Here is a 16,846-nt window from a genome sequence, read left to right as displayed (position 1 = left end):
TGGGAAGTTAGCAACCTACAGTGCAGTTCGGTTCTATTTCACTTTGGGGTGACTTTACATTTGGGAGGAGCTTATCTCTTGTTACTGACTACAGAAAGATCTAGATAAGAAGTCATTAGTCTAACTTAAAGTTATCTATCTGAGCTGAAGCTTTCCTCGTTAATTGATCCTGATGATTAACCCTTAAAGTAACATTCCGATTCATAACGGTATGTTTATGCAACAAATACAGACAATGTTCATATCCAGGCAGCCAGAGCAGTGGAATCATCAGAAAATAATTCATCAGCTTTACATGAAAAAATATAACAATATATTGTATACACTAAAAAACCCAAAACAAAACCCAAGCTTCTTTCCAGGTAATGACTAGCTGTCATCAGAAAAACAAAATGGACTTTATTCTCATTTCCAAGGGATGAAATCTGGGTCTGCTGGGGTTTTTGTTTTCATTGTGCTGTTTAAAAAAAAACAAACTTAGGAAACATTTGTTCTAATGACACAATCTCCTTCATTAAAACAGCATGCTCGTGGCTCGGTCTCAGAGTATGAAACATGCGCAGATCACATCATCCTTCATGAAAATGGCTAGGACAGTGGTTCCCACCCACAGGGTCATGTACTGCTGCTTGTCATTCAGGTTCCTCCTGCTGATATTAGCTAATCTTTCTCCTGCTGGGACAGTGGTTTGACTTTATTTGGCTTCCTTACGTTCAAGAAATGTGAATCCCGACTTCCAGTGCAGTTCCAGAAACCAGAGGATTCAAATTAGTCCCAAACATGCTGATAAAGGTGCAGGTTAGTTTCTCTGACTAGCTTGGATATGTTGCTGTTGCTTGTCTTGCATGCTATTGCATCCCCTCCCTTGGATGGAATAAAAATATTCCCCAAACCTTTATCTTTGAAGTGGAGTTTCAGAATGAGAACTCCTCAACTCTGTGGTAGATACAGATCTCCATAAAGGGAGGAAGGCAGAAGCAATGCAGACAGTTTGGCTTGGAAGCTCCTCACCTGAAGAAAAACTCAGCTCTCAGATTCTTGCTCTCCAAGAGCAGTGGGAATGATTTTGGACCATCTGAGAGATGAATTTGATGGCTGGATATACAAAACACGGCTGGCTTCTGCAGCAGATGTTTTTCTCTTCCTCAGAATAAAGAGTGGGAACCACTGAACTAGAAATACTTTTCCAGAAACAGTCATGCAAGGAAATAATGCAGTTACATCCCATCATGCAAGTCAGATACTCTCCACTCTGTGCTTTGCCTAGTCTTGGAGTTTCATAAACAAATGGCACATGTATGAGAAGAAAAATAATGAATTAATGTTAACAGTGAATCAAACACAGCCCTCTTCCATGTATTTACCATTCTCACCTAACACAGACTAACAGAAATCAAGAAATGTTTCCGTATTTTTCACAGTTTAGCTAATCACTAGATTTAGTTGGTCTCAAGGAACTGGAAGCAAAAGGCAGTCATACTTAATCCAATATTTTAGTACATTATCAGCTGTTCTTGTATGAGTGAACGTAGCTTTGGAAAATTAAACATTCTGAATGAGATTTCCAGAAGTATCATGCTTTGAACTATTCCCAATAGATTAACACAAAACTAACATTATGAGGACAGCCATGAACCCTGCAGCGACCACATTTGACTGATCTCAGAGAGTCCATGAGTTTTCTTAATACAAACCAAAGAGCATTCTACACTTACAAAGTACTTCTGAACTTTGGCCAATTGGCTTTCCCATTTATCAATTAACATTCTTTGCTATAGAAAGGATCTCACAAAAATGCTCTATCTCAAAATATTTGAGTACAACGTCTTGACAACTAATGTCTTCATTTAAAGTTACTTTGCACCCTGAATCTTGAGGGCTTAATTTGCATTCTTCTAATGTCTGAGGAGGAAATATCCCTTTTCAGCCAAGCAATTTTGACCCCCTTTGGTGGTGTCTATCATCGTTGGTATTTAAGAGCAGGCGTGACTCTAAATCCAAACTCATCTACCATCCAGATTATTTGCCCAGAAACATAAACACAAATCCTAATTTGGGTTTAACTTTGATGCCCTTCAGAAAGAGCAAGAGCCCTTACGCACACTTTGCTTAGTGCCTCTTCTCATCCACACTTTCTAAAATGATTTGAAATGGGTAAAAATAAGCAATGTCACATAAATCCATGGGGAGAATGATCCAAGTTTGATTCTTTGTGAAAACAGGATGGATATTTTTCTTCAATGGATGTAACCGTCATGGATGTTGACCCACTCTTTACTTTGCAGTGACCAGATCTCCATGTATTAACCAATAAAACAAACTGCAAAATCAGTATCTCTTGAATATTTTGCATGGCCAATCATGCAATGAAAAAATGGAGTGCTTCACTAGCAGGTCTCCAAAAGCTAAAGAGCTTCAGCTAGAAAAGCTGAGTTGTGTGTCGATGATTTCATGGTTGTGAAATGAAGTGGGAATGAGAACAAAGAGCTGAAGTTGAATGATAGCAAGTTGTTTGTGTGGAATAGAATAAAATGCTTGACAGTTTAGTCAAAATATTATTTCTGATGATATGTCTTTCAGATTCCTGAAGCACCACAAATCATTTCTATGTCTCTCTGCAGGAAGATAAAATTCTTGCCCCACATCTTAGGTCACAGTTCAGCAAGATATGTAAGCATGTCACTAACTTTATTCAGATGATCAAAAGCATCCACTTGCTTTCCATTTGCTGAACCAGAACCTGCAAATACACATGCGGAGATGTTGTTCTACTGAAGTCAGATGCAAAGTAACTTGCATGAATTTGTGTTGGCAGGGTTGGGACTGCATAAGGAATGTTATTTAGCTCTTATAGTATATTTTTCTTACAGCAAATTTCTAAATTATTTGCAGAGTAGGTTAGTATCATTCCCATTCTATGGAAACAGAGAAAAGCACTTGTTTCTAAGCAGATCATTGTCAGAGCCAAGATTATACCCGTGTTTTCTGAACAGCAGAACAATGAACTATCTGCAATGTCATGCAACTTTATTTTTATGCTTAAATAACTTTCCAGTCTTATTGCCCTTTTTATGGTGGTTAGATGAACTACTGTAGTAAAAACAGAAAGTGCAGGCAGAGAATGGCATGCAAGAAATATGAAAAGAGTAAGGCTTGATTGTTACTTGAATGTATATACCTAAGTTTTCTTGTGAGGCTTGATCCAAAGAATGACTCCCTACTAAACATGACATTACTGTAAAGTGAAGAAAAGTTATTAAGATGAGACGTTAATGATTACCCATGAAAAGCTCTATGAAAAAGAATGGGAACAGCCTTTCATTTGTAGTTAATGTAGTGTGTAGATCAGAGTGGCTTTTTTTTTACTCCTTCCTGTTTTGGGCAGATGTATTAAGAAGAAAAGTTGACAGTGAAATTTTCCACCTTTAAAAATATGATTTTATTTTCATTATGCTGTTACTACTGGCACTACAGAAATGCACTACATTATATGCACGCTTTCATACTCGCATAATAAGAAGGACTAGATTTCATGAGCTGCTAGGTTACGGCACTGATTAAGGAAAAACAAGGTAGTGGCACCTCTGGCATGAAGTCAGCCAACTCCTCACCAGGGAGCAGTGAATAACATAATCCCAGTTCTTCCTGGGTTTGGGGACTATAGAGAGCATGTAGGGAAAACGCTTCTCTTAAGAGAGCAGCATCAGATGTTCCACTTCACTGCTTACAGAACCCAGCCTACTGTTTCGCTGAAGGGTAGTCCAATGCGCTTTTCATCATATCTCACATCTTCACAGCTTTAGTTTAAAGGGAGCTTCAATAAAGCCTTGGGCTGCTGCCAAACTTTAATTGGCATTCTACAATCACAAGTCCTTCCCAGCAGGCTTGCTTTGTGATCCAGCTTCCGAAATGGACTCTTCCACTCTGTTGTCTCCCACGTGGTTTTCCCAAATGGTCTAAGAACAACAAGAAGCTGTATCTAGCTGTGACTTTGTCATGGTGCCAACTCCTGCTTCCAAGGATTGATCCTAGAAGGACCTCTCATAGAGTTCAGCTCCATTACTGTAGAGTTCCTAAAGAGCTTTCACGCCACTTAATAGAAACCTTGTTGCTGAAGGTGCCACCCATCCTCAAATTGTCACACAGGAAGGCCTTACTTTAATTTATTAACCAGTTAATTTTTCTGACTCTTCTGGGCAAGCTTTGGACCAATTCTTCTCTCTCCTTTATCAATCACTATTCAGATAAAACTGTTTATTACTACAGCTTTCCCGTTAAGTACTTAACAGATGCAAGAACCTGGAGACCAAGTGCACTTATGGGCTGTTCTCTCCAATAGGACTGTGTTCTCTTATTGCTCATTTATTTCAATAGTCTTAAACACAAACTGCAATGAAGTATGAGTAATACTTTCTATACTAAATCACTGTAGGAGGAAGATGACTTTTTTTAATTATCTGGTCTGCAAATAAGAGTTTTATGAAAGATGGGAGGTGGTACTGTCAAAACAACCAGATTTTATGGCTCAGTCCCACGTCTACTGAAGTCAGTGGATGCTCCCACAAGTACCATCATTTGTCTGTTTACCTGGAGGGTTTCCAGTCCTTTTAATTGACTGCTTACTTCCTAAACACATTCCTGCTAACAGAAAAGCTCCAATGCAGGTTTACTGATTATTTTGCTGAAGGTTATTATATATGTCACAACATAAAATCAAGATCTATCCAGCTAGAAAAAGGGGCCTTGGGATTACAGTTTTACAGATTTTGAGCCATGAGTCATTCTTTTCCATTTTTAATCCAGTGCGTCAACATAAAATGACTTCTTCTACTGACCTTAAAGAAACACTAACTCAGAAGCTATTCCACAAACTGTTCTGCCACTGCAGGTGCAGGAGCTTCTCTAGTGAGGCTGTGACCAACAGCAAACTGCAGCAATCATTCACTTGCCTATTTTTAATCTGCTGCTGCATCTGAGTCAGAACATGTTTTGGCTTAATGTATGGATTTACATACTCAAAAAGGATTTCAGCTCCTAAGCTCTCTCTTATATATTAAACGCCAAAATTCAGCTGCTGCCAAACTGGAGATGGCTAAAATCTCCAGACACCTACATTAATACAACTGAGTTTCCTCCTGACTGCTTAGCCTGGGCAGTGTCATGGATGTACAGTACTCAAGATTCACAGGGGTTCACAAACTAGGTAACTCCCATATAGGCAGTCTTTGAAGAGGAGCAGGTTAGCTCATGATGATGGTGACAGGAGGGGGAAGATAGGTATCTTTTCCAAATAATTCAGCACTACAGCACTTGCCACTTGTATAGTAAGAAAACTTGGGATAGGTTTTTCTTCTCTGTTAAAAGAGGTTTGAACCCCAAACATTCATAGCAGAACTGCAAGTGTGAATGTTTTTTTCCCCTCCTTCCTTTACTGAAGCTGTCATGTGTTGCATGAAATGTTTAAAAGCAAAAAGAAAAAGATAACTTTTCATCAGGACAGGGTCTGGAACCCAGGCTTGACTGCTAACAGCTTTCAAATTTGGCTGCAATTCTTGCTTTTTTTCTCTGTGCTGCAAATGGGGATGCAAATAGAAATAGCTTAAGCACAGGTCTGAGGAACTATTCATCCTTTTAATTGCTGTTAACTTTCATTGTGGGTGATCCATTGATAGCAATTTAGCATTAAGTATTTCATGTTTTCAGCCTAAGTTGAATTATTTTACGTGCTTTTAAATCTGCAACTTAGCTTGAGGGGGTTATAAATATACCATTTCCAATTGAGACCTTGCAGGTTGACTGGCAATGACTGCTCTGCTGTAGTCTTCAGTGACTGACTGGTATTAAGATCGATTTTTCCTTCATTCTCTCTGCTTGTAAATTCTCCCAGAGTGACTGGGAACTTTACCATCTGTTTCAGCAGGGGTGGGACCAGGACCTCAAACCTAATGTATCTTTTCTGGTACTGCCAGAGACATTGGCTGTGCTGCTGATCCATCTTAGCCATCCATCTTAGTATTTATCGCCCAGAAATCTTTGCAAATGGTGAACTGACACAGACTTGATCCCTTACATGGCAACATTGCTCTGTACAGGACTGTTAAGCAATAACATGAAGCAGAACTTTAAAGTCATCCCAGAACAACCTGGATGCTACATCCTTGTTTTCTGACATGGATCAGAAGAAATATAGACTATGATTAGTCATAACAAACAATAAAGCTGCTTACAGACAATCAGCAAGCAACACTGCATTTATATGATTAGTATTTTAGCTGGGTTGTTAAATTGGGAAAAAAAAGCAAGCAATTAGGAAATGGATCGGTTAATCATTTTTAATGACTACCTGTAGTGTTAGTAGCATGTTTTGGTTAACAGCTCGTGAATCCACAAAGAACCATTTAACCTGCATCCTCCAACAACTGTATTAAAACAAGGCTATAATAATGGTGGCTATAATAATGGCAGCTACATACCTGGCAGTGCCATCCAATTGCTCTTTCCTTTTATAGAAGAGAGGAAGCATTACAAGAAAACAAGGAGAAAAGAATTACATAATAAATTCAGCAAATTTTTAAAACATAAATTGCAAATCCCTTGCTAATAGTTTATACTTCTTTTGTTCTGTGATAGCAGAATAAAAGCTGCACTTTCAACTAGACATAAAGCAAAGAAAGCGATATAGGCTCCTGAAACCAATCTGTGCTGCTTAGTCTGGCAATCCAGTCTTTGGTGAAAAGTGAACTCCATTGCCCTCTCTCCCAGGACCTTATTTGCAAAGCACCTCTTAAATTTCAGGTCACATTTGAATCACAGAAGAACCTACATACAACAAACAAGCTTGAAGTCACAGTAATAAACCTAGACTCCAGGCAAGCCTGATAATTATTCTCTGAACAAAGCCTGAGGTCAAGAAACCCTCTAGAAATGACTGTAATGGAGAATTTGTAAATACATAGAGCATGAGAAGGAATAAAAAAAAGGGAAATACATTAAGCCTCAATTTAACATTTGTGGTGTTTTTTCTTGAGGTTTCCTTTTTGACATATGTGAAATCAATCCTAAAGAAGTACATCATGAACATAACAAAGAAAGACTTAGCGTTTCTAATTTGCCCTTTCTGAAGGTAGGAGCCTGAAATGTTTCTGTAAGTAAGTCAATTTTGAGCAGCAGCTACAGTTGCAATATTAGCTCATTGAGCACAACTTATATGTGGAGTCCTCTGGAGTAGTTTAAGAGTACATTTTTTCCCAGAATGAGACATAACAGCAGGTCGAGAATGAAAGTTTAAGCATAAACTTGGATAAGTAATGCCCGCTACTAGCAGCTGATAGTCTATAGCTAAAAGTCTTGGTTTCATAGGGCAAACATTTTAACATGTTAAGACCTCAAGGTGAGGAAAGTACCTGTTGGAAAGACAAGAAAAATGAGGATCAGATAGCCTCATATCCATAAACATATGAACATCCATTAAGTCTGAATGTATTTAGGTATGGAATGTTTTCCACTGAACTCAGAAGCGGTGATTAAAAGAAAACCATGACCCCAACTCCCCAGAAAAGTTTTCTTGTGAATCTTCAGTGAATAGTTTCAGTGGGAGACAGTTTTAAACATGCTTTGGGTGTCCTCCACCAAATTATCCCCTTGATCAATTGGTATTGCCAAAAGAGAAGCCTTTAACAAACATTATTTATGTTCACATGCCATGGCCACCTCTGATAACAACAAAATTCCCAGTCCTCTTGAGGTAAAGAAGGAAAACTAAGAATTTTCTGCATAGCCTATAACTTAAAACACATGACTGCATCATAGAGGGTGTGAGAAGTACAGGCACCTCTGAAATCCAGGGCTAAAACTTTATCGGGATCAAAACTACAGAGGGAGAAAATGAGATTTCCAGGGTGATAAACTCCTAAGTCTTACAAATGGAAGGTGATGGTGAGGCAGCCTTCTCTGTTTAATGCCAACATGAGAACCACTGATTGAGTAATCCATGTGCCCCAATATGTTGCACCAAGGGAAGGGAAAAGAAATGGATCCAGAAGCCAAAAGCTTGTTTTTCATTCTCAGTGAGGAAGTTAACTGGCAGTGATCCATTACCTACAAAAGCCTCACTGATCAATATAAAGTCTATGCTTCCTGTCCTTTTACTTCACAGAAAATAAGGAGGTGGACAATGCACTTACCTAAAAAATGGAAATGACACAATTGATTCATAAAACCTCCAGGTAGCAACTAGATCAATCCTGTTGGGGTTAGTGGCGTAGTACCTCCAGGCAGCCTGAATTACAAGGGAAAGGAAATAACTAGTTTTAGGTAAAACTATTCCCCAAGCTGGCAGCAGCCAGATTGCTTCAAAGAACATAACAATACACCTGAATGATTATCTAGAGATTAGTTACCCATCAGCCATACTTAATGAGTGTCACCATATGGATAAATTATTGACACTGCATTACGGCACTAGGAGGGCTGTTAAAGGAACCAGGACACAGAGAGAGCTACCTACATCAACAAGACATTACATTTGACTAAACTTGTTTTATTCTCCTGTCTGGGGTGTCTAAAAGAGCTTCAACCACTGCTGGATTTGTCCACTATTTCTGGCTTAAGCCAGTTTGCTATCTAGTGTATCCTCATAGGAAAGTTTGCTGAGCAATTTCTATTTCAGCATTTAGCTCTAACCAAATTCTTTCAGCACATACCTAAAACTGCTGTAGCTAAATTGGCTCCTGCTAAGTGGAGATGCTTTAATTTAAAAGGTGAATTCAATTCACAGCTGATCCCTGCAGCCCATTCTGTTTGCTAACGAGTGGTTTTAATGAGAATAGCATAATATGCCACTCAGCCTGTTTTCCTGAGGACTGGTTTGATCCTGAGCAGTCCCGAACAAAAACGCGGCCGTCTGATACCACAGACCCTTTCTCTGTTGCTTTATGGAAATGCTGACATTGACTTCACTGCCATCAAGGTGAGCTCCACACTTACTACAAGTAACTCCTGTCAAATTTGTCAGCCCCTGAACTAGTAATTTTAAGCTTCATTTTCTGAATTGGTAGCAAAGGCCATAACTGATGGCCAAGTCTCTTCCCATCAAATCCTCTGACAGTCCAGTGACATAACAGAAGATGCAGGGTGTGTTTCAGTTTTTACAAACTGCACATACTATTTACATCATTTGCCTTGACTGAAACAGTCATTTGTCTGTTGTGTTATTTCTATTGCTGTTTTCACACCAATAACAACTTAACTTTGTTTGCACATAAAAGCACGCTCGCAAGGGAACTGACAAAACCTGGATTCTGGGAAGAATATGTTTTCGACAGCTTGTTTTCTGTGATTTTGTGGTGCTAATGCAGCAGTTGGTTGGTTTCCAGAAGCTGGTGGATGAGAAAAGACACTAAAAAACACTATATACAAAGGTATTCTGGGAATTGAAAGATTCCCTCCTCAAAAACTGCAGGGATCTCTGGATTATCTTGCTCAATGTGAAAAAAAAAAACTAACTCCTCTATAAACACAGCTTCTCACCTCCTGCAATGGGAAATGAGAATTTGGGAAGGGGTCGCCCTTGTTAACATGATGTAGCAGTCTTCATACACAACACTTTATCAAGGAGGGGATAAGTAGCTGCAAACCTGGATGAGTTCAGCTGCTGGCTTTCTTCTTTTCTCAAAATGCTTTTGACGATGTTGCTCCTGGACCTTCAGTGCCAGCCCTGAGCCCAAAATGCCCTGAAAGCACAGAGAGATGCAAGATTTTAGATGTTTCTTACTCAGGAAAGACTGGATTAACAATGAGAGGAAACAGGCCTGTGGGTGGAGAAGGAGATGGCTATGTGGAAGCTTTGTGCACTGCAGCATGACCTTCCCATTGTTCCACTCACAAGACATGAGGCTCTCATGATCCTCTCAAGGACCCAGGCCACATCGTATCATCTTAAGGTCCTCACCAGGTTTCTTGTCTACTGCTTTCCAAGCTGGAGATACCAAGCTGGTGTATTACTTTCCACTCAGGTAGACACAAACTGTGCTTGCGTGATAAAAGAGCTATGCCAGCCATACTCTGGATTTGGGTGTGCGGGGCTTCCCATTCTCTGTGAAATGCTTTCCATGTCTTGATGTAAAGGAAAAATACCTTAAAACCTGGACTTGGCATGGTTTCTGTTCAGCCCATCTCACCCAGATCTTGTCTCGCTCTTACCTCAGGACTTTGCAGACAAAGCTAATATTTGGCCCATGTAACACAAGAAAGCAATATGCTTTCAAAAGCAGTTTAGAGATAATTTCTTAAGTAACCAGAGGACAATTCACATGGCTAGGTCAAAAATACCTGTACTGTCATCTGCTGTCCAACCCCCCTTTAATCTTAGTGGCTAGAAATGCTCTTCCATGGCGATGTCAGAGATCTTCTCTAGGAACTATTTCCCCAGACAGCTGACATGAAATACTCTGCACAGCTGCACTGGTTATAAAGGATGGCCACTGGTCCGTGATGATTGCTCACATGTAGGTCTCTAACTTGCAAGTATTCAGAGCTGGGTAGGGTGGATTCAACCCTAATTTTTAACACAACAGGTCCCAAATCCTTTAAAAATGCACCTTGTGTGGCTATGTCAGTAGCAGCAAACTAACCTGGGCCAGGGTACAGGCTCATAAAGTGCCCTGTGACTGCCCAGACTCTTAACTTGCTGGATTAATTTTATCCTGTGCCAAGTAGCACTGTCTCAGACAGTGCCCACACATGGTTCAAGGAGTACTGGTGTATCACATACCAAATAGGCTGCATGCAAATTCGGGAAGAAAGGAGCTTGATTTACTGATCTAGACCAGCTCAAGTGTCTGAATCACTTCTTAACAAGGGATTTTGATTCCACTGGCAGTTTTGATTGCCTTCATTTTGCAAGTGTACAGCAGCGGCTAACAGAGGAGGGGGAAGGTACTTACTGCAGGAAGAGCAAAGAAAGACACTCCAATGAGAGAGAAAGTAGCTGCAATCAGCCGTCCCTCCCACGTTTTGGGGGTCTTGTCGCCATACCCAATCGTAGCGAGGGTGATCTGTGGGCAGAATGACCAGGACTTCCCGTAAGAAAACCAAAGCCAAAAGCTCTGCTTTAAAGGTCACCATGAAACGTGCATCTAGCTCTGTGGGTGCTCATGCAACCTCCTCATGTGGGATCTTGATGATGAGCCAACCAATCATTTTAATGGTATCATAGTCCAGAGGTATTGCGATAGGGAGAATGGAATTAGTCTTAGAGCAGCTGCCTCTCTAGGATGCATTTGCTGAAAGGGAACTCTATGTGTTGTTCCATGAGACGCGAGTCTTCTGCCCACCCTGACAGCACACTTGAGTGGGACTTGCCCGTTAATAGCTTGCAGGGCTTTAAAAGCCAATCAGGGCTACCTCTCTCTGAAGTCCCAGTGTTCTTAAAACAAAGATGACATTGTGAAAACTTACTCCTTTCCTACACAGTTGCTTATTTCCAACTGTGTATCTCTTATCACCAGTGAGACTTTACCTAAGTGTCCTGGGTATGAAAGGATATGAAAATATCCAGGTGTTCCATGCAACACTTGGGGCCTTTTGATTAATAATGGGGTGGAAGGATCTTGCCATTTATGAGTGAACTACATCAAATAAAAGATACACTACTGAAGTTTAGTCACAGCATGCTATGGATTCCTCTAACTATTGGTAGCAAAGCAACATGAATTCTGTCTACCAGGTGGCAGGAATAGTTTGCGATCAAATGAGCAGTGGTGCAAAGCAATACTCATCTCTTCATCAGAAGAGGCAAGAACAGATCTGTATCAAAGATCCCTCTTGCTCAGTATTTCACAGCCAGTGCCACACCCTGATCAATTCTGGGGGTATGCACATTGAGACATAAGAGAATTGTCTTTCCAGAAAGAATCCTTTCCAGAAATATTTTTCTACTTCCCACATCAGAATCCAGAGACATCCTCAGTCACTGGCTCTTTATAGACCAAACTCCCTTGAGTGTCTATCAATAGTGCCCAAGCCTTTGATACACTCTGCTAGCCCAACAGAACAGTCCATTGGCCACCTCTGGTTCTGCCATTTTCTGAGAGATGTAGTTCTCACTGGCAGGCTACTGCTGTCATGAGGGCTAAGTCTCCTATAGGCATATGTTCTACCAGTACAGTTATACATCAAAAGACACCCCTGTAGAAGAGTGGTTTCCCAGAAACCAGCAGAGATTGATTTCCAAAGGAGGTTTAAGCACCAAAAGGCATTTTTCTGACTGAAAATCAACGGTTTTGTTAGATCTGCTACTTGGTTGTAGGGGCATCCATACTCTGGTAATGTTCTACCAGTAACACGTTTCTCACCTCAAAGTAGCACTACTGTGTTCCCTAGCACCCCTAACATATTTTATCTCTTCTTGGATATGAAGTTTTTAGATAAGGTATTTTTGGAGTCACTTACCAGCCCCCACCACAGTGCATCTGCATAAGTTTCAAACTCTTCCTTCATCTCCACCCCATTAGCATCCTTTTCAGGAACATCTTTTTCAACCAGATAAACAAGAAATGAGGATAGGATGAGCGTCAGGAACCCGATGTACCAAGCAGTGATGAGCTCCTGCAAAAGAAACAGATGGGGAATGGAGGGGCTGAAAACAGCCTCAATACCCACTGAGGCAGAGTAAATGCCAAGAGAGAGGAAACATGAAGCTGATAACAGCAGAGCTGTTGCCGCTGCTTGGTCACAACCCATGGCCAGCCCAGCTCAGCACTTACTGGGAAATAATGCAGAGATTTACAAGAATTAGCCCATACATGACATGTTCCTTGGGAACAGCGTAATCTGTAGTTATAGCTCTGCATAAAGCTGGGTTAAGGCCTTAACTGCACCCATGATGCAGGATGCTGCAGGGTTCTGTCCCTGACCATGACTCTTCTCATTCTGGCTGCCCATAGGTTTGGTCAGTTTTGGCAGGCAAATAACAGCTATGCTTAATCCCTACTTCCAGAGAGCCAAGGCTGCAGGATGTACCAGGGTCCACCATGAATTATGTTTTCACAATGAATTGATGCAATAAGAACAGACCTTGAAAATCATCTGTGTGAAAAAAACCCTGAGCTTCATTAGTTTAGAGACAGTGACTCAAGTGGAGGGTGTGGCTAAACACACTGAGGTGGGAGGTGCAGTGACCCAAGTTAAATTCCCAGCAATGTCTGAAACAAAGCAGAAACATTTTTGGTGAAGGTCTTCCAAAGTGGGTAAAAGTCAGTGTTCTGCTTCCTTTCATTCTCTGAGAACTGCACTGAAATAAAATAAAATAAAACCAAATTGAAATAAATTAATTAACATTAGATTAAAATAAATTAACTTTAATTAAAATAGACCAAAACAAAATAAAATAGAATAAAATAAAGCTGTAGCTGAGAATTTCATAATTGATTCTTGAGATAAGCCAACCAGAAACTGGCTAATTCCTGGTGCGCAGCCACAGAAGGATATTTGTTGGCTAACCTTGGTTTTTTAGTGTCTCCAGTAAAGCCTTAAACAAATTCCAAGCAATGGCTCTGGCACACAGACTTCTTCCATTATGTGAGCTTCCTGAGAACCACTTTTGACATAAGTGTTTATGTGCCACCTGCCTTGTAGCAAGTTTATATGGAGAAGAGACAGAAGCTGGTACGAAATGAAGCCGGGTGGGTATCCCTACCAGCCACCACAAAGCAGCAAAGTCTAATTATGCTGTGCCAGCTGGCGTTTTAATCCTCAAAACCCCTAAAATGTCAGGAATGTCGTTCATGGGTAAGAAAAAGCAGCACAGAGCACATATACGCAATTTTCCTACACCCTGTGCAGATAAGAAATCTCATCTGGAGGATTTTTATGCAGATAGCTTTTAACTTGTAATAATGTTTGGTGAAAATACCAGAACACAATGTATCTGTCTGGTGCGAGACAGGATGTGTCTGAGTATAGCACCAAGTTAGACCGAGAGAAGATGAATTTAGAACTACTGTCTGTCTCGGTTCACACTGTGTGCATCTTTGTATCATCTGACCCGTGCTTCCAAAGACAAATTATACCAGTGGCTCTCTTTGGCACTACATTTCTGCTAACCAGCCTCTTTTCATCCCTTTGGAGTCCTGCTCCATCTGTCAATCAGACAAGTATGAGAAGCCACTACAAATACTTTGCAACTACAGGGGTATTTCTATCAGACATTTCAACATGCTTCACCGTTAAAGGGATGTCCCGGCTCTCATTCAGTGTAATGGCAAAATTCTTGTTGTAATGATGGCGGGAATGAACGCTCTGTCATCATTTCCCAGTACCACTATTGAGTATAGAAGGATAAAACACAGGGCAGAAAATGGTTCAGAGTGGAGGAGGGAATAAAGCTGAAAGAAGGAAACTATTGCTTGAAGTACTGGACATAGTCCCAAGACCCTGCTCTACCTGTGCATCCTCTCTCTTTCCCTTTAATGTCTCTCCCTGAAACCCCATCTGAACCCTGCAAGTTCATCACTTACTTTGCTATGTGCACAAATGGCTGATCCTAAAAGTTTCCATGTGCCTCCCCGCCTATCCATTCGGAGCATCCGTAGGATCTGAAGGAAGCGGAGGCTTCTGAGAGATGTGGCCAGAACATTGCCCTGGTTCCCAACCGCAACCACTGGCACCGAAGCAATCAGCACAAAGATATCTGCAAGACAAAAAGAACAAAGCCTGCCAACAAAAGCGGCTCCATCACCTGCTTCTTAATCCCATCTGGTCGTGCTCCAAATTTCCCTAGGCAAATTTTAAAGCTGCCTGAAAATGCTCTCTCTTGCCAATTAAACAGACACCTGCACCTGCCACACAGTCAGCACCATGCACAGAACCCTCCAGAAAGCCTCGTAATCTGTTTACAGGTCCATGCACTGGACAAGTTTAGGGATGCTGACGTAAAACAGTGTCCTAATGCTGACAGAAAACCAGCCTTAGGTACATCTGGCCCACAGGAACACCACAATGAACAGGGCAGCAGATGAGAAATTCATGTTTTGATAGTGCATCTAGTACTTTGTTGTTTTGGCTGAGTTTTCCCATTAAAATCTCAAAGCCAGTACTACTATTTTCTGTAAGGCTCACAGGGCCAATTTGCTGATCAACAGAAGAGGTTTGAAATGCAAATTGCATCATTCCTTCTTGGTTTTCTTTTCCTTTCTTTTCCTTGTTTGCCCTCTGCTTTGTGATCCTGTGCATATGCAAGAAAAAAAGAGGTATCAAAAGGCTTCAAACCTTCTCTGGACACCCAGTCTTTAAATACTCTTCATATTCTGTTTTCAGCTAAAAAGAGTGACACTGGATGGATTTTGGATTTATCCACTTTCAGTCATTCTCAAAACAAACTTGTGCCAATAACAACCAAGAGATTATATTATTAAATCCAGGATCTTTTCTGTTTTCAACTCAGATACCAGTGAAGATTCATTCTCAGAAGTGAGGTGACACCTTTACTGAGAAGGCACGAGACAGTATCAATTGCACTTGCTACCACCACACTCTATTGCCTTCACAATGCTTTTAGAAGCAGAAGTACTTATACAACACTAGCACCCAAAGGAGCATTGCTAGATTGAAGATAGCACAGATGCACAAAGAAAATTTGTTCCAATTTTGTCTACCATTTAGACCCATAAGATGAACAAAAAGAGGGAGAGGGAAGACAAGTGACAAGTATTCCTAGGGCTCCCCAGAGTGCTATGTGCTTACAGATAAAGAACAAAAAGCAAGTGCTTGGCCTGAAGAACATCAAAACAAATGGGGGAGTCTTGGAATCAATGAACAAATGTGGATGTTCATGACAGGCTCTCAGGGCACAATGAGCTTCTAAGTGTCCATTGGCTTGTTTGTGGGTAGAATAGGGAGTTGTAGGAAGGGAATCCAAACATGTATAATGAGTAGTTTTATGGATACTTATAGGCAGTGCCTTCCAAGCCTGAAAGACAACATGGGTGCAATCACAAATATACTTGTTTGCAAATGTAGAACAACATTACAAAGGTAAAACACCACATCTGAATTTGAAAGAGGGCTGGGGAAGGTGGTATGGGGCTGGGATCTGAAGTGGTTTGAAACTGAAGGCAGAGAGAGTATATTTGGGGATGGCTTAAGGAAAATGCAGTGGGGCTCAGGACAAAGAAATGTGCTTAAAGGGTAGAAGAATACATTTTTCCTCACTGATCAGTTACTCAAGTGTCCCTCAAATTAACTGTTATTGTGGGGTACTTCAAATAGCTACTCCAAGCAGCACACAGCTTCCTATGACAAAGTGAAGATCTGATTTCAGTGCTCTTTGCACTGCCATTTCCTGGTTCCCTGGGGCTGCCACCCACCCCAACTGGCTTTGAGAGAAAAGGACATAAAGGAAAACAGTAGCAGGGAGCATGTTCTTACCCAGCATACACAAAGGCTTCCTGGCAAATTTCAGTCTCCCCCTCCATCCTTTGTAGCGACAGCAACACCCAGCAGCCCAGATTCTTAAGGCAAACTCTGCTCCAAAGATGAAAATGGCAAAAGTTTCCTGTATCAAAGATACAAGCTACACTGTTAGACTCATAGCAAGTTTAGCAGTAATTCTGGACATGAGGATATAGTTGAAGGAAACAGATGAAATGCTAGCATTGGGGTGTGTGTGTGAGATAAAGAGAGGAAAGGAGTGGGGAGAAGAATATGCATTGATAAAGAAGCAAGGCAAAGTGGGACATAACTCTATAGGCTGGTCAGTGCTCTGCAGAAAGGATGCACCTCTGCTGTAAATGTGAAGCTTTTACCCTGTCTTAATGGAAAGGCAATTACTTCACAAAAAAATCTCCTC

The 16,846-nt window shown here is 40.9% G+C and overlaps 1 protein-coding gene across 2 annotated transcripts in view; it reads right to left on the bottom strand.

Moving 5' to 3' along the window:
• Window positions 1–16,846, bottom strand: part of KCNQ3 (potassium voltage-gated channel subfamily Q member 3) — a 196,920-nt gene that overhangs the window by 15,510 nt on the left and 164,564 nt on the right. Inside the window, exons 3-10 of one of the 2 annotated variants that reach the window (XM_061447709.1) lie at window positions 16,426–16,552; window positions 14,517–14,689; window positions 12,451–12,606; window positions 10,944–11,054; window positions 9,636–9,731; window positions 8,184–8,278; window positions 6,474–6,500; window positions 3,179–3,235 (exon numbers count right to left, since the gene is read on the bottom strand). In XM_061447709.1, coding sequence (XP_061303693.1) covers window positions 3,179–3,235; window positions 6,474–6,500; window positions 8,184–8,278; window positions 9,636–9,731; window positions 10,944–11,054; window positions 12,451–12,606; window positions 14,517–14,689; window positions 16,426–16,552 — 842 coding nt within the window. The remainder of the gene's footprint in view (window positions 1–3,178; window positions 3,236–6,473; window positions 6,501–8,183; window positions 8,279–9,635; window positions 9,732–10,943; window positions 11,055–12,450; window positions 12,607–14,516; window positions 14,690–16,425; window positions 16,553–16,846) is intronic. The other variant, XM_061447710.1, reaches the window with a different exon arrangement.

Source organism: Pezoporus flaviventris, unplaced genomic scaffold, assembly GCF_033815535.1.
Source record: "Pezoporus flaviventris isolate CSIRO_AGI_PZ_B2104156 unplaced genomic scaffold, CSIRO_AGI_Pfla_v1 ptg000007l, whole genome shotgun sequence".
In the NCBI taxonomy this organism is placed as follows: domain Eukaryota; kingdom Metazoa; phylum Chordata; class Aves; order Psittaciformes; family Psittacidae; genus Pezoporus; species Pezoporus flaviventris.
This window is presented reverse-complemented; position numbering and strand designations above follow the sequence as displayed.